General features: G+C 47.1%; 1 protein-coding gene across 2 annotated transcripts; it reads right to left on the bottom strand.

Annotated features, from left to right (window-relative positions):
* Positions 1-2329: 2329 nt before the first annotated feature.
* Positions 2330-17217, bottom strand: GATAD1 (GATA zinc finger domain containing 1). Of its 2 annotated transcripts, XM_066585680.1 has the most exons (8): positions 17087-17217; positions 15001-15198; positions 14869-14907; positions 13865-14089; positions 11663-11788; positions 9475-9534; positions 8824-9007; positions 2330-3092 (listed from the first exon to the last, which is right to left on the bottom strand). In XM_066585680.1, the coding sequence occupies exons 4-8, from the start codon at positions 14087-14089 to the stop codon at positions 2902-2904; spliced, it is 786 nt and encodes a 261-aa protein (XP_066441777.1). In that variant the 5' UTR covers positions 14869-14907; positions 15001-15198; positions 17087-17217; the 3' UTR covers positions 2330-2901. The 2 variants fall into 2 exon arrangements, with proteins under 2 accessions (XP_066441777.1, XP_066441778.1); XM_066585681.1 differs by lacking the exon at positions 15001-15198 and having other exon boundaries at positions 17087-17211.
* Between the last annotated feature and the right edge of the window lie 300 nt (positions 17218-17517).

Below are 17517 nucleotides of genomic sequence, written 5' to 3'. Positions count from 1 at the left end.
CAGATAGCCTATCTGGTCTGATGCTGCAGTGGGGGATGCGTGCTCTAGCTGCCATTTCTATGCTCATAGGCCTAAGTAGGGCCCTGCGAACTCCACCCTAGATCCAGCCCAGACAGGTCCTGTCCACCTTTTTGGGGGGTTGGAGAAGCACTGGAAGTGCCGCCTACATCTATGTAGGCTGGAGAAGCTTAGGCCTAAATCTAGGGCCTGCCCAGGAAGAGAGGAGTGTAACCGGGTGAGACTGCAGAAGGTGTGGGAGAAGGTGCTGTTCTTTGCGGTAGGCTGCAAAATTTTGAACAGCTTGGCAGCCGGATCGCACTTACAGGCTACAGCTGTGGAGCAAAAGGAGACCCAAGGGACTGGAAAGCTCTGGGAAAAGGTTGGGTGGCCAGAAAAGTGCAGCAGGCACCAAGAAAATAGGTCTGGTGGAGGGGGAAAACCGTAAGTGAATCACGTACCCCAAAGAGGTTAAAAGGGAAGAGCCAGACCACCTACAATGGTGAGATGCCCAAAGTATAAAGGAGGGAACCCCACGGAAGGAAGGGTTACCAGGAAGGGGGTGAAGGTGTAAGTGTGGGTGTGTTTGGGGAAAAACCGGCACCATACTTGCCTAACGCACATAGCTTGCCTTTATTCTCTTTCCTTCGGCTCTGCTGGGGCACCAGCAGGGTCACTGCTTCAGCGACTGTCACTTAGTGGTGAAAGATCGCTGGATGTGGGGGAGCAGGCAGGAATCTCAGGTGACCCCCATCATTGGAGGGAAACAGAGTGGTTAGTGCTGTCCTGTTGTCTTCTTGGAGGAGGAAGTAATGGCGCTTGTACATGAGACGATTATCGTCCAGATTGCTGCAGGAGCCTGAACAATAATAGTCCCGTGTAAACACATGCAGCGACTGAACGGCTGTCCGTTCAGTGTAAACAGCAGTCGTTTACTTTTGACAGACTGTCTGCTGACTGTGAAAGAAGGTCAGTGGGGAAAAATACTCCACGGCCGCACCGCTGCTAACGATGTCAGCGATAGTCGCTCCCGCCTAATAGCACTAGAGCGAGTATCACTGGGACCAGCTGTCGGGCATCGTAAAAGGACCATAAGTGTGTCTGATACAGCACAGTTCTCCCTCCACACTTAGGGACAATCAAAGACGTTAGATCAACCACGCTTCCCAGCTAGAGGGGAAGGACAGAAGACCTGCGGAGCAGGAGGTCTGCCTCCTACGGATGCTAAGCTAAAACAGATTGAACTCAATTCCTGTGAGAGGGGTATAGCTAGTGGGGGGGGACTGAGTCTTTCTTCACTCATAGTCCGCCTCCTAATAGCAGTACTCTCTACCCAAGATTATGCTGTGTCCTCCAATGACACAGAAGAGAAATGCCTAGATTTTCTGTTTTGTTTAACAGATTTTACTATACTAAATAAATAACATAATATTTTATAGTACAGGTTGTTACAGATGTGGTGACACCAGTTTACCAATTGTGTGGGGTTTTTTTATATTTAAAGCCTAGTTTAAGGTAGAAAACTTGTTTTAAATTATTTTTCTATAAAAATGTTTAGATGCCACTGTCACTAATGACTGTTGAATCGGCAGGGTTAAACAATGTAGAATAGTGATTAGCTGAGCAAGTGCTCATCTTCTTACTAAAAAAAAAAAGACCCATCTGTGACAATCAGAGAGCAAATATGATCTATGATAAAAGGACAGAAGGGGGGCAGACTCCATGGTACTCTTCGCTAGGCGCCTATATCTATATTACTCTGCAAATCCACACCATTCGGAAAATGATTAGTTGTTTGGATTTACTCATTCCCGGTGATTGGTTATTTGGTTTGGCTGATTCACGGTCATTGGTTGTTTAGGTTGGCTCGTGTAGAAGTGCGGAGTAAAAGGCTAATATGCTCTCTGCCACAGTGGAAGAGGCAGGAGGATCACAGATCTTCTCTGCTGGATACTTGTTAACTACCCCCTCCTTTGCTCTGCTCTGCATGCCTACTGAAACAACAGCTGTAAATTCAGTATTCCTGACCCAACTTCAAAACGGCTGTAGCTCGGGTTCTATCAGGGCTACAGGAAAGTTGTAAAAAGCTTTCCAAGCATTGATAGTATTGGAGCTCCAGCTATTGGAAGCTGAGCGAGCTGTATTTATTCATTCATTCTACAGGAAAGGACATTACTGATTTAGACAAAGCTCGTCCTAAACAGTAGGGGGGGGGGGATGGAGGGCGCTCAGGAGGTCTGGTCAGGGCCCAACGATCATATACTTATCTCCTATTGTGTAGTGCCGCTACTCTCTATATAGTCATCAGATGCAGACAGGTGATATACAAATGTTACATAGAAATTTTCCATTGATGTGTATTATATAATGATCTGCTGTAACGGGGGAGTAAAGATAAGATTTTAAAAATCAAATATCCAGGACAAGTTCCAACATGACTTTGCTACAGTTTGTATGTAGCAAATCATTAAAAATGTCCCATGATGAAAGGTAAACAAAAAGGCTGATATGTGGCACTGATTTCAGACCATGATCTTGTTACGGAATGAGTCGTTGCTTCCCATCCGGACACACAGCATCAATTCACCTGATTCACTGTTGCTTGTCACTATGAGAGTTAATTCTAAAAATCCTGTCCTTCACACTACTGCGTCACTCTGGCTTCACTGCTGAGTTGCTGGTCCAATGTACCAGACGCTACAGTGATACTGGTGCTATCACTGTATCCAAGCAGAGATTCTGCAGCCACTTATGGCTTCCGCTGTAATTTAGAGAAACTGGAAAGTTCTTTGTTTAATTTCCCAGCCCTCCCCCCCCAAGCGTTGCACATCTTCCCATATTACATGATTGAGTCCGCACTTATCAGTGCCACCGTATGTTCGTCATGGAGGGGTCCAGCCACAATTATAAATGATTGGGGATAGCATCTTTGATATTAATTGCAGGGGTGGGGCCCACATGCGTCCAGATATACCCTCTCTCAGGCCGGGTAGGTAGCGTGGGGAATGGCGATGATCTGGACTTGAAGTATTCGGATGGGGCATGGCACACAAATTCCAAATAGTCCATTTTTCGAGGAAGATCTTCATCTGGACCTTGAGTAATTAAAAGGAACAAACGGATCAGTCTCAGATTAGAGGACAGCGGCTCCGGCCCGCCATCCCAAGCAAATATTGTCACAAAAATTAAGCATTTCTTAAATCCTATGAATTAAATGTATAACTCAGGACCTCCAGATGATAACAGGAGGAGAGAAGTGTGCTCACACTGAAGAAAGCAGTGACCTGTCCTCTCGTGGGAATATATTAACCCCTTAATGACGCGGCCACTTTTTTTTTTTCCCCATTTTCTTTTTTTTCTCCCACTTTAAAAAAAATCGTAGCTCCTTTATTTATCCATCGCCGTCGCTGTATGAGGGCTTGTTTTTTGCTGAACGAGTTGTTGTTTTCAATGCTGCTATTTAATGTACCATATAATGTACTGAAAAACTTTTAAATTCTAAGTGGAGTAAAATTAAAAAAAGACATTCCGCCATCTTTCAGTACGTCTCGTTTCTACGGCGCACAAACTGCAACAAATACGACATAACTTTATTCTATGGGTCAGTATGATTACTACGATACCAAGCTTGTATAGTTTTTTTTTTACAGGACTATTTTTTTTTTTTTTTTCAAAGACTTAATTTTTTTCAATTATTTTCTGCCGTCATCTTCTGCTCGCAATAACATTATTTTTCCATCTAAGTAGTTGAGCGAGGGCTCATTTTTTCCTGTAGTTTCCGTTAGTACCAATTCAGAATACATATGACTTTTTGATTGCTTTTTATTGCGTTTTTCCGGAAGACGTTCACCGTGCGGGGTAAATAATGCGCTACTTTGATAGATCGGAATTTTGTGGAAGCTGCGATACCAAATATGCATTTTTATTTTACGATCTTGGTTTTTTGAATTATAGATATGGCAAAAGGGGGGTGATTTTTTTTTTTTTTTTTGTGTGTAAAAAAAAAAAATTTAAAGTTATTGATTTTTTTTAAACTTCACTTTTAAAGTCCCCCTGGAGGACTCCAACATGTGATACTTTGATCGCTTCTGCAGTATGACATAATGCTATAGCATTACGTCATACTGCTTTTTGACAGGAAGCCTATCAAGCCACCCCACGGAGATGGCTTGATAGGCAGTCTCCTAAGGAAGCCCTGGGGCCTTTCAGAAGGCCCCCAGCTGCCATGACACCTGCACGGCTCCCCTGATTTCACAGTGGGGGGGCCTGTATGGGACCCCCGAACATCTTTCGGGGATTTAATGCCCGTCAGAGTGGACAGCAGCATTTAAAGGGTTAATAGCCGATTGCAGCTATTGCCCGGGGGTGTCAGCTGTAATAAACAGCTGACGCCTGCGCTGTATGAAGAGAGGTCACCCCGCGACCTCTCTTTATACATACCCCGACGCTCCAGGATGTAAATGTATGTCATATAGCGGGAAGGGGTTAAGAAACGTCATATAGAAAAAAACGACCTATCCCAGATTCCAAAATAAGACTATTAGAATATGTAAAAGAGAAAAAAAAAAAAAAGTCACAGGGTTTTAGGGCACTTTACTACTGAAAACATTGAATGAGCAGCATAAAACCTCTGCGAACTGTTGTAAATGTTCTCGAAGTTAATGCTTTTTATTTTTTTTCTTTATTATATACAATAATTCACGGAGGTTTTATGCGGCTTCTTTAGTTTTCAGTGCCAAAAACTGAATGCAGCATGTGCAAAAAATATAGCATCACATCTCTGTGTGTAATAGAGATTTTACGGTAAGTTCTTACAAAATCTAGTTTTCTCGTCTTGTTCATTGGGGGACACAGCTCTGACCGTGGGTATAGCTTCTGCCACTAGGAGGCGACACCAAGCATAAAAAGGGTTAACTCCTCCCACAAGCAGCATGCTAGCTCAGTTTGTATGCAAGCAGTAGGAGCAGCTAGGATACAACCAATGGAAGATAATAAATAACCATATTCACGACTGTAACTTATTTGATACCGTGTGCGACGGCACCGAGGACCCTCCAGACAAGAGGAGTATACGTTACAGTCCTATTACCAGACTGGGTGGGTGCTGTGTCCCCCAATGTACGAGAAACAGATTTTACGGTAAGTTCTTACAAAATCTAGATTTCTCTGTTATCATTGGTGGACACAGCAAAGACCTTGGGACGTTCTAGAGCAGTACCCAAGGGGGCGGGAAAATATAAGAAGCCGCGTGTGTAAGGAAGCAATCTGTCCTTCAACTGCGACCGGCTAGGGACAAAGAGCTTCCAACGAGGCACTCGCCGTCCGAGTAATACGAGCCGTAATATGGCCCGAGAATATAACCTCGCTGGCACTGTAACCCTGTATTTCCGCAAAGCAGAGCCATTGCAAGGAGTCCACCTTGGAAACGCAAGAATTCAGTCTGAGTTGCCAGGATTACCAGCCGCGCGCCAGCGTGACTGAAAAATGCTACCTGCGCGAGGTATCCTTACGTAGCCAGGCTGAGCCAACTTGCCCTGTAGCGTTCCTCGGGACTATCGAGGAAGGTGCCCACCAATACTTCACTGAAGTGGGTCCTGATACCGGCGGCAAAACATACAGCAGGTAGATAATGGCCGTCTCCTGTACCATCATACAAAATAGGCATCCAAAGCAGAGCTGTGGGGCCATCAGCGCCGAAACGTCAGAGTTGTGGGCCTTCTGCCAGTCGACTTAGTTGTAAGTCAGCTCCCATATACGTCCAGGTAGTCAACCTCACCTTCACAGTCCCTCCGTGAGGAAGGAAGCAGGTCGATTCCAGAAGCCAATGACAAGCACTTGTTGGGATCTGCAACCGTGCCATGCTGGAGTTCCGTGTTGACCAAGGCTGGAAGGCCTGCAGTATGACCTTGATGCTGTGTAACTCAACAACCTCAGTCCATGATGTCGGCTGTCTGATTAGCTGTAAAGCGAAGGGGCATGTCTGAGGAAATCCTTCAGCCCCGTGATCCTGCAACAATGCCCACAGCGTCCAGTTTGCATGGCCCCAGGCTTCCGAGGACATCTGTCCTTTGGAATGGTGACTAACTGGGTAATCAACTGGGGCGAGCCCTGTACGGGGATTCAATGTGACCTTGAAAACCCACTAGGCACAAAAGAGTTGGCCGCGAAAGGCGGCAAGGGTACACTGGTACGGGACTCTCACTGGTCCCCTTCAGGAAACATCCGCAGTAGTGGAGGGACGAACCCTAAAAATTGCAGACGGTACAAGTATGGACTGTCTTACGCTCTCCTGCAAGCAATAATGCCGGGAAAACAAGGCAGGAGGATCGCATGGGCAGCGATGATTTCAGAGACTCCCTGTGCAATACCCCTTCCGGTAAGGAAGGTACCACAGGTGTCAGCAAGCCCAGAGTAATGCTGACAAGAGTTTGCACACTGTTGTCAGTATATATAGTGCTGTGGCGAGAGCGCACTTGGCGTGTGGCTCTGGACGCCCCGTCCGCGTGTCCTCTTGGACTCAGACACTGCGGTACGGCTGGCTGCAGGGAAGTGCAGAAGGGGCATCAAGGAAGCTACCGACAGGCAAGGTTCAACCCGACCCGGGGCAGACGATAGGAGCCATGAGTCCAGGGGCTTCCGTATGAGCACTCCTTGGGTATGGAAGGTGCTACAGAACTCAGCACGCCCGGAATAATGCTGACAATCAGTTTTGGACGCTGCTGTCAGTAAGGCGAGATATCCTTTGCTGGATGTATCTCGTACTGCAGCGAGAGCGCACTTGGTATGTGGCTTTGGCCGGCCCAGTCCACGTGCCGATATGCGAGGCTCATTCACTCTGGAGCAGATATGGGCAGCGATGATTCCAGAGACTCCTTGTGCAGTACTATGGAAGGTAGCAGATGTCTCAGCAAGTCTGGAGTATGCTGACAAGAGTCCGTACATCTCGTACAATAGCGAGAACGCACCTAATATGTGGCTCTGGCCGGCCCGTCCGCGTGTTATTACAGGGGACTGCCGGAGGCGCAATTGTAGTATGGAAGGGGCCCAGCAACCCCAGCTTCACTGAGTAAATTGCGTATGGAGTGGTTAGCATAACCATGATGCTGCCTGCCGGCGAGCGGGTTACACAGTAGCAATATACACCAGCCTATGGCAATCGAACTCAACCAAACGGCCGTGAGCTACGCAATTTGTTCAGCGGCAATGACAAGGACACACTCCTGGAGGCCATGCACTCCAAGCTGGCCGGCGGTGAAACACACAGTTATACGCCAGCCCATCCTGACCTGCGGCAACACACACAGGACGCGTGCGCCCAACACTGCTGTAGAGGACGATGCTGACCGCACAGCTTCTAAAAACCGCGGCTGGGTAGCGGGTAAGACGTACCCGTGTGCTGGGCTAAAATGGATGCATCGCGGCATCAGATCCCTAGCAGGGAGCACTGGGAGGCGTAGGCGCGTGGCGCCATGTGTAGAGGGGGCCGCACGGCGCCCTGTTTGTATGGGTGGGGGGGGGAGCTGCGACACGGAGGGGATGAGGAAGAACGACGTCACGTGACCGCTCGGCGGTAACTTCAATGTCCGCGCGCCAACATGTGGAGCCGGAGGCTGCCCGACCAGCGGCGCAGGACAGATGGCCGCGCGCTAGACAGGCAAGGCGAGCTGCCCCCCTGCATGGCCGCCATAAGGCTCACGTCAGCCGCCGGCAGAGAAACACATTGCTGGCGGCATACCGGCCGTGATCTGAACAACCACGGGCTGTGCTACAAGCCGCCGTCAGCACGTCAAAAACCTGCCGGGTGCTCTACAAGCAGACGCCAGCCGGCCATAAGCCACGGGTGGCAAGCATAGGCCAGGGGCTTCACTATAAGCCGCGGGCTGCAATCATAAGCCACGGTCCGTACAACTGCCGACAGCACGGCCATAGCCACGGGTTGCCTACTAGCCGCCAGAACAATGCCAGAAGCCGCGGGCTTCACAATAAGCTGCGGGCGGCAAGCATAAGTCGCAGATGGTGCTGGAAGCCTCTGACGGCACAGCCATAACCCCCAGGCGACACTACAAGCCGCGGACGGCACTAGAAGCCGCTGCCGCAGGCACAATAGGCGACACAATAAACCGCGAGTGGCCAAGGTCCCGCACACCGCAGTCAGCCACTGGTGGCCCAAAGCAAAACTCAGACGGCCCAACATTGACCACCGGTACACGCAATGCAAAAACACATGGGGACATTACGGTCCACATGGCGACGGACTAACAAAATAAAACCACATACTTACCTCCTGCCTGAGATAGGGTGGCTTCCCGGCTCCAGCAGAGCTTCTCCCCACCATCGCCTGCCTTTGGTGGGGCAGGGGATGCTGGACCATGAGAAAGGGGGGCTCTATGGCTGGCGAGTCACACTCAGTTTGGTGGCCAAGTGTGCCTCCTTGCCTTCTGAGGGACCCGGCAGACAACAGAGCGTTGAGTGCACCTCTGTTCGCCATCCTCGGTGGGTTAACAGGGAGAGTCCTGCCTCCCCGTTATTCCCTGCTCTTTCGGAGAAAAAATAAAAAATGCAAAAGAAAAAAAGATTAGTCTCTGTAGGAGAGACGGTCCTGCCTCCTGGACACTAAGCAAAAAACTGAGCTAGCAAGATGCTTGCAGGAGGTGTGGGGGGTATAGCTAGTGGTAGGAGTTAACACTTTTTATGCTTAGTGTCGCCTCCTAGTGGCAGAAGCTATACCCAAGGTCAGAGCTGTGTCCCCCAATGATACAGACGAGAAATATGCACACACGCACACACACACACTTTCTACGTGTGGCCCTTTCTTCCAACACTTACCTATGATGTAAGTCGATGGATCAAAGTGATCCTTTGGGCTGCAGGCTGTAGGGATGAGCCACGTCAAGGCTGCGCTCTTCTCACAATACTGGTCCTGAACAAATCCCCTGATCTGGGCATAATATGTTTTACCGTCATCGTCATCAATGACTGAAACTACATCACCAATCTGATAATACAGACCCTGCAACAAGGAGCAAAGCCAAGTAAAAACATAGAAAAAGATCACGCAGCCCATCCAGTCTGCCCTTATATTCATTTCTTTCTAGTTTTCTCTTAGGACAGATCTAGGCTTATCCCGGGAGGCTTGACTTCATTTACTGTTGATTTTCCAACCACATCTGCTGGACGATTGTTCTCAGCATCTACTACTTTCAGGAAAAATGTAACCAACCAACCAACCCCCCCCCCACGCACACACACACACACCTTTGCCGCGAAGGATTTGCCGTCCCATATGGACGAGATTTCTGGGAAATCTCATCCACATGGCAGACTTATCCCGGGATTAGCGGCCACAGGCAGATTTGCCGCAACAAAATTCCGGACAGAATTTCCATGGCAAATCCTCCCTGTGTGAACCCGGCCTAACCTTGTGTGTTATACTTTACAAACCCTACAATATAAACAACGTGTTGAATGTGGACGTACCTTGTGGAAAATGGAATCGGAGGTTACTATGGTGGATACGGCTTCTGGAGCTTTAATCGGCTACAGCAGTAAAAAAAAAAAAAAAAATTGAATCAAACAAAAATAATGACTATTTGGAAGTAACTTTTTTGTTCTGTTTTGTAAATGGACTCTGCTACTAATGAACGTCTCGTCGTCAAACACACTACATATATACATAGATGCATCCGAATTCCTTGCCAATTAATTTTAGAATACAGGCGGATGCAAAAGTCAGGGGGACCCAGAATATCTTACCAACGAAAAGAGATACAAAATGGGAAATTTTATAGAACATTTGCGTGGGAAGAAACGTTTTGGCACTCTGGTGATGCCAGTCAGATATTTTGATGTGAAACATCCCGAATTCAGTACAAGAATCTTCATTGAAAAGCGGGTCGTGGGATACATGATTTAAGGGTAGAATTTCATCAGAAGTTAATAGGCGGAGTCATTTTTACAACAGTTGCTACCACTTTTCAATTATCAATAATGTCATGCTGAGTATTAATAAAGTTGTCATATTGAGTTTTGTGGTGTAGAAAACACTAATCACCTGTCTGTTCAGGTACCGGAAGAGGTCATTAACAGAGATGAGCGAGCGTACTCGCTAAGGCAAACTACCTGAGCGAGTAGTGCCTTATGCGAGTACCTACCCGCTCGTCTCTAAAGATTTGGGTGCCGGCGGGGAGGAACGGGGGTGGGAGATCTCTCTCTTACTCCCCCCCCTCCCCACTCCCCCCTGCTCACTCCCGCAACTCACTGCTCTCCCCCGCCGCCACCCGAATCTTTAGAGACGAGCGGGCAGGTACTCGCATAAGGCACTACTCGCTCGAGTATTTTGCTTTAGCGAGTATGCTCGCTCATCTCTAGTCATTAACAATCCAGGACAGAAGTGGGATCATCCTGATGGTAGCAGAAGCTCACGTGAGGTGGCCGAGGCTTTCAATCAAGAACACCCAGTAAGCCGGCCAGTGAGCGCAGCAACTGTCAGGAAACTGATTCAGAAGTTCAGGAAACTGGTAGCGCCCAGGACAAAGCGAGAACTGATCGTCCGAGCATGGTTTACAAAACATGAATCTTGTTCACATGTTTGTAAAATGCCCACTGGCGGAATTGGAGGCGTCTTTTAGGGTCATCTTCACACAACTTCTGTTGCAGCTGCAGACTGTACGGGGGCCACTTGTGTGTCTTGTGGATCCTTAGCACAGTTGGTTGACTCACAGCATGCTGCACTGCCCGTCTCCTGGTGAAACACTACTCGGACAACTAGTTCTCGGTTTGTCCTGGTCACCGCTGGTTTCCCTGCACTTCTGGCCGTCTTAGTGGTTGTTCCTGATTGAAAGCCTTGGCCACCTCCCGTGAATTTCTGTTACCAACCATCCAGATGATCTCAACTCTGTCCTGGATTGTAAACGGCGTCTTCCAGTACCTGAAAAGACAGGTGATTATTAATACTCACCATGACATCATTCATAACCCCAAAATAGTTTCAGGTATTGAAAAAATAACTTCATCTATCCATTTAGGATTAAAGTCTACCTTCAATCAATCTTCCCAATGAAGTTCTACAAAGTTTGCTACTTGTACCTCTTTTTATCTTTAGAAGATATTCTGGGTGGCCCTGACTTTTGAAGCACCCCGTACATCTTTACAGCAGCTACGGCTCTAATATTCTGGAACAGAGCTCCAAATCGTCTGCATGTACACAGTGAAAACAACCCTCTGGTCCTGGACAAACAAAGATGGCAGCACTGCTTCTCTAACTACCTGATGCATAATGCACATTCGTATGGATCAGTAGTTTGAGACACTACATTGTGCTTTAAATGGCCAATGCTGCCCATGTGAGCAGCACTGGCCAATCAGAGCAGAGTATAGTGTCTTAGAGTACTGATGCAAACTGATTGGCCAGGATCGGAGGGTTGCTTTAAAGGACAGCATTCTCATGCCCTTTCAGAAGGCATCCATTGGGGCCATCAGCTGATCACACCACATCCTGCTCTTAGCGCCCCAGGCAAGCAGCCGATTTTGCTGGGGAAGCTGCAGCCATACCGGCATTTTTCCTGCAATGGCTGCTATAGGGGAGCTGGAGTCCGGAGCACGGGAGCTGCTCATACAGAGTGTGACTCATCGGGTATACGGACTGGGGTTGTCTTCATGTACTTACGTTTTTCAGTTTAAATATATGTCGTCTCCCTTTTCCCTTAGTTGACACCTTCTTTTCCACAGCCGGAGCAGACTTGTATTTGGTGTTCCTCAGTCTGGCTGATCGTCTGTGGATTTCCTGCTTGGACTGGAGTTACATAAACAAGAGACAAAGAACAAGTTTTACTTTACAGCAGAGAAAAGAGGACGGCGCCATCCCGACGACCCCATGTGACCGATAGGAGGGAGCTGCTATAAACACGTCTTCATTAAATCACAACTACTGCGCTAATCCGACATAAAGTCTCATTATTAGGACAGTGACCCCCCCCCCAAATTACTCAGCACCACAGAATTCCAGCGCCCTTATTGTCAGCCACAAGCTAGGGACCTGTCATGGGCCGACTGCAAAAAGACAGTCACTACGTACGCATATATATGAATGAGTACGTGTGAGTGCCAATAGCCTTTTCCGAGGATGCCGGATTATCAGAAGTTTACGGTAAAGGGTGCAATTTTGTCTGCAATGAGAGGAGACTTGTCCTAGTGAAAAGTACCCCTTTAACCAGCCGCCCCTTCTCCGAATCCCCATGCTAGCCAAGAATCAGTACATCTATATGTGATGTTATACCAGAACCGCAAGTAATCCTCTATCCACAGGATAGGAGGTAACTTGCTGATTGATAGGGGTCTCACCACTGAGAACCCCACCAATCCCGAGAACGGGGAGTCACTTTATCTCCGTCATCCTCACTGCAGGCTTACTGCACCCCCCGGCAGTGAGAAGGAGACTGAATGAACTGCTGATCTTACAAGCGCTCCGTTCGTTTTCCATGCAAGCTTGGAGATAGCCGAGCCGCAAGCACTAAGGTATTTCCATCAACGCCGCTGAAAGGAATGGAGCGCTGACCACGCATGTTCAACCAGCACTCTATTCATTCTGAAGTCACTGCGGGAGGAGATGCAACCCCGCAACGACAGGCAGAGGGGATCATGGGTCACTGATTCTTGAGATTGGCAGGGGTCTCAGCCCTCGCCTATCAGCAAATTATTTCATGGATAGAAGATAACTTGTAATTCTTGTACAATCCCTTCCAAGAGGCTGTACAGCATTAGAAGAACCCTTCTGCTTTCTTCCAAAACCGTGCCACACCTGTCAACAGGTTGTATGTGGTACTGCAGCTCAATCCCATTGACTTCAAAAAGGAGCCGACTGCAGCACCAGACAACCACAAAGACGGGAGTTGTAATGTTTATGGGAAAAAGCAGCCATCCATACTAATAATATAAACGCCAAAGTAACTGTCTGTCTGTTACCTTTTCACGGCTGAACCGCTGAAGTGATTCTGATGACATTTGCCAGGGAGATGGCTCGCATCTTGAGGAAGGACATAGGCTACCTTTTATCCCGAAAATTTATAGAGTTCTCTAGTGAGCGCGACAAGACAGATTTATTTGGTGATGCACGGGCACAACTCGGCGGCGAGGTGGAGGGGAAGGAGGTGCACATCACAAGCTATGCATACAAAAACGGGCAGACACATGAGGAAAGACGTCATTGCCGCATGTATGCAATAAATTAAGCTAGCAGGGATACCCGGGATTAAAACTTGAACCAAAGACACATTAACATGGATTGAGATGTTAAAGAAAATCTGTGTTGCCCATAGCAACCAATCACAGCGCAGCTTTTATTTTGCCTCAGCTGTGTAAGAAATGGTTTCGTTTTGGTCTTTCCTATTCATTTTTTGGTCTTTTAGTATGCCGCGCATTCCGATAATACCGACAGATTTTCCTTTTCAATTCAAAAGGCTGCAATTCCCTCTAGGAAAAAAAAAAACACATTTGCGATGACGATCAATAAGGCTCAAGGGCAAACACTTTAGGTAGCAGGTGTACATTTAGAAAAAATATGTTTTTCTCATAGGCAGCTGTCTGTGGCGGCTCACGTGTTTACAGCCCACAAAACCTTTATATCCTAGCAAAAGATGACAAGACCAAAACCGTCGTGTACAGAACTGTGCTGACAGCAGATTACAGTTACATTCCTCTCCCCGTTTCACTTTTTTATGTTTCAATATACAGCAAAACACAGATGAGATTAAAAAAATATATACAAATTCCACACGGACGAAGTCGCGGGTAACAAGCTAGTGTTTTTATAAGTCTTGAAGTGCCCAAATATTACCACCTTATACCAAAGATGAGAATACTCATCCCTTACCTGTTTACTGCTGCCTCCATTACTCTGCTGGGCAGTTGAAGTACTAGCAAAAGTTGTCGCCGTGTAGGTGCTGCTTGCCGCGGTGCTGCCAGTGTTATTAGCACCCCCGGTGCTACCTTTCCCAGTACAGCTGTTGCAGAGTATCTCCCCCTGGCTTCCTTTCTTCCACATAGACGAGGAGGTGGTTTTGCACACACTGCATGTCGGCTTCACTCCAAGAGGCATCTGAAGTTGGTTAAAAGCAAGCAAAAGCTAGTATAATGAGCTAAAAACAAGTCTGTGCAGCTCTGAGAGGCAGCCTGTTGTACAGCAGCAAGCGCTCCTTATCTGCACTCCTCACAACTGCCGCATAATCTATAATGTGGCCCCACCCCCTTGACATATTGTGCTGGCGGCTGTAGTCCAGTGACGAGTACACATGTAGAGCTCTTGCCGCTGAACAGGAGGCCGCCTCCCAGTGCTGCACAGACTTGTTTTTGGCTCATCAGAATAATCCATGGGGGCGTCAGCACATGAAATAATCAAGACAAGGGGGACGATATACTGTAAAGTTGGGACAACTATCATCCACAGTCACTGGAAATACTCCTACAGGGAGTCGGTGAAAGAAAACAATTGCCCGTTCACACCGGACGATGGCTAATCAACCAGCGACTACGTTTTTTAGGCAAGTCAAAACGAAGCATCTAGTAGGTAAGTTGTCATTCGTCGCCCGGTTGGTGACCATATTTACTTGGGATGGCCATCGCCTGCAGCTCTATCCAGCGATTGTGTGGACGATGGTTGTCCTGTGTGAAGCCACATCGAGCTGTAACAACCGCAGCAATGTGATAACACCAGGACAGCGGGGATCAGCACTATTATCCATACAGGGCTATATGGCATACTCGACAGCAGCTCTGATCCCTATAATACAACGAATCCCCGGAGGTCCTGGGTGATGGAACTGTGTTTACTATCCCAGGAGGGACACGAGAGACAGTTATAGGAAGGGCGTCACTAACCTTTAACGAACTGTCAATGTTCCTTCATCTATAGATCTCCTGCAAGGCAAAACCAAGAAATGTTAAAGGAGTCATCTCACAACAAGAACCCCCTCGCAGGTGCCCTGTATTCTATTCCAGAGCTGCACTCACTATTCTGCTTGTTGGTACTGGCAGGAGTCAGCAAGATTGATGACCCCAACAGCTCTGCCGAGTTGCTGTACTTCAGGGGAACGGGTACGTTTTTCGTTCATTGGATGACTGTTGTAGCTGGTAGAATGCAAAAGCATCAGTACGCTCTAGGCAGAAACTGCGCTGGCAGGGAATGCTGGGAGATTTCAGCTTTGAAGCCTAAATAATAAAGAGTACAAGATGAAAGTCAGGATCAGTACAGGATAAAGAATGTAATGTATGTACACAGTGACTCCACCAGCAGAATAGTGAGTGCAGCTCTGGAGTATAAAACAGGATGTAACTCAGAATCAGTACAGGATAAGTAATGTAATGTATGTACACAGTGACTCCACCAGCAGAATAGTGAGTGCAGCTCTGGAGTATAATACAGGATGTAACTCAGGATCAGTACAGGATAAGTAATGTAATGTATGTACACAGTGACTCCACCAGCAGAATAGTGAGTGTAGCTCTGGAGTATAATACAGGATGTAACTGAGGGTCAGTACGGGATAAGTAATGTAATGTATGTACACAGTGACTCCACCAGCAGAATAGTGAGTGCAGCTCTGGAGTATAATACAGGATGTAACTCAGGATCAGTACAGGATAAGTAACGTAATGTATGTATGTACATAGTGACTCCACCAGCAGAATAGTGAGTGCAGCTCTGGAGGATAATACAGGATGTAACTCAGGATCAGTACAGGATAAGTAACGTAATGTATGTACACAGTGACTCTACCAGCAAAATAGTGAGTGCAGCTCTGGAGTATAATACATGGTGTAACTCAGGATCAGTACAGGATAAGTAATGTATGTACACAGTGACTCCACCAGCAGAATAGTGAGTGCAGCTCTAGAATAGAATACAAGATGTAATGCAGGATATCCACAGGATAAGTAATGTAATGTATGTACACAGGGACTCCACCAGCAGAATAGTGAGTGCAGCTCTGGAGTATAATCTGGGATGTAACTCAGGGTCAGTACGGGCTAAGCAATGTAATGTATGTACGCAGTGACTCTACCAGCAGAATAGTGAGTGCAGCTCTGGAGGATAATACAGGATGTAACTCAGGATCAGTACAGGATAAGTAATGTAATGTATGTACGCAGTGACTCAACCAGCAGAATAGTGAGTGCAGCTCTGGAGGATAATACAGGATGTAACTCAGGATCAGTACAGGATAAGTAATGCAATGTATGTCCACAGTGACTCCATCAGCAGAATAGTGAGTGCAGCTCTGGAGTATAATACAGGATATAACTCAGGATCAGTACAGGATAAGTAATGTAATGTATGATAAGTAATGTATGTCCACAGTGACTCCACCAGCAGAATAGTGAGTGCAGCTCTGGAGTATAATACAGGATGTAACGCAGGATCAGTACAGATAAGTAATGTGATGTATCTACACAGTGACTCCACCAGCAGAATAGTGAGTGCAGCTCTGGAGTATAATACAGGATGTAACGCAGGATCAGTACAGATAAGTAATGTGATGTATCTACACAGTGACTCCACCAGCAGAATAGTGAGTGCAGCTCTGGAGTATAATACAAGATGTAACTCAGGATCAGTACAGGATAAGTAATGTAATGTATGTCCACAGTGACTCCATCAGCAGAATAGTGAGTGCAGCTCTGCAGTATAATACAGGATGTAACTCAGGATCAATACAGGATAAGTAATGTATGTACACAGTGACTCCACCAGCAGAATAGTGAGTACAGCTCTGGAGTATAATACAGGATGTAACTCAGGATCAGTACAGGATAAGTAATGTAATGTATGCACACAGTGACTCCACTACTTATAATACAAAGTTAAGTCCCTGTTGAGTGGCGCCGCCATGTGGCGACTCCAGACTTCCTGCTATATAACCCAATCCCAGTATAATAAGCCACTCTTGTGACGGAGCAGGAATGAAGCCCGCTGTGTCTTACTGACCCTTCATTCACAGATACTACAAACAATCAATCTACAAGTCGTGGTAAGAACTACATGTCGCAGCATGCCCCATCTTTGAAAAAAATGGCAGATGCCTGAGGATGCACAGACCTCGGTAATCCCCGGTGGTCGCTGACGGAACCCCTCAGGTTACGACGATGGAAATCGGAGACGAGACAAAAACGGTAAACATAATACAGCGCCGGCTGTCGGGGCGCGCGGCAACCACTTCCGGGTCACGGGGATACTCGTAAGCTGATTGGCCAGCATCGCGATGACGTAGACTTCGGACAACCAGTAATCGTGTAGGATTAACAAGCCGGAAATAGTTACGTCATTAGTAAGCGACTGGTTGATTTAAAGGGACCACTGCATGCGCTAATATAAAAGGCGAGAGAGAGCTGCGCGATATTCTTGTGCAGTAATAAATATATATATAACGCACGGTGTCCGGCGCCGAATCGTTATGGGGATATTCACCCACCATAAGGGAAGATTTATGAATCTTTCTTTAAAAAAAATTAAAAATCGGTCTTTGTTAC

The sequence above is a fragment of the Eleutherodactylus coqui genome, chromosome 12 (genome assembly GCF_035609145.1).
Source record: "Eleutherodactylus coqui strain aEleCoq1 chromosome 12, aEleCoq1.hap1, whole genome shotgun sequence".
Classification (NCBI taxonomy): Eukaryota; Metazoa; Chordata; class Amphibia; order Anura; family Eleutherodactylidae; genus Eleutherodactylus; species Eleutherodactylus coqui.
The sequence above is the reverse complement of the archived record's forward strand: the minus strand, read 5'-3'. Positions and strand labels throughout refer to the sequence as shown.

Excerpts from the sequence above, each read along its gene's own strand:
- GATAD1 (XM_066585680.1), bottom strand. The coding sequence starts at position 14,089 with ATGCCTCTTGGAGTGAAGCCGACATGCAGTGTGTGCAAAACCACCTCC. Across the intron at positions 9,008-9,474 it reads CCGATTCCATTTTCCACAAG|GGTCTGTATTATCAGATTGG; the intron begins GTACGTCCACAT and ends TCCTTGTTGCAG. Across the intron at positions 3,093-8,823 it reads TCCATCGACTTACATCATAG|GTCCAGATGAAGATCTTCCT; the intron begins GTAAGTGTTGGA and ends TAATTACTCAAG.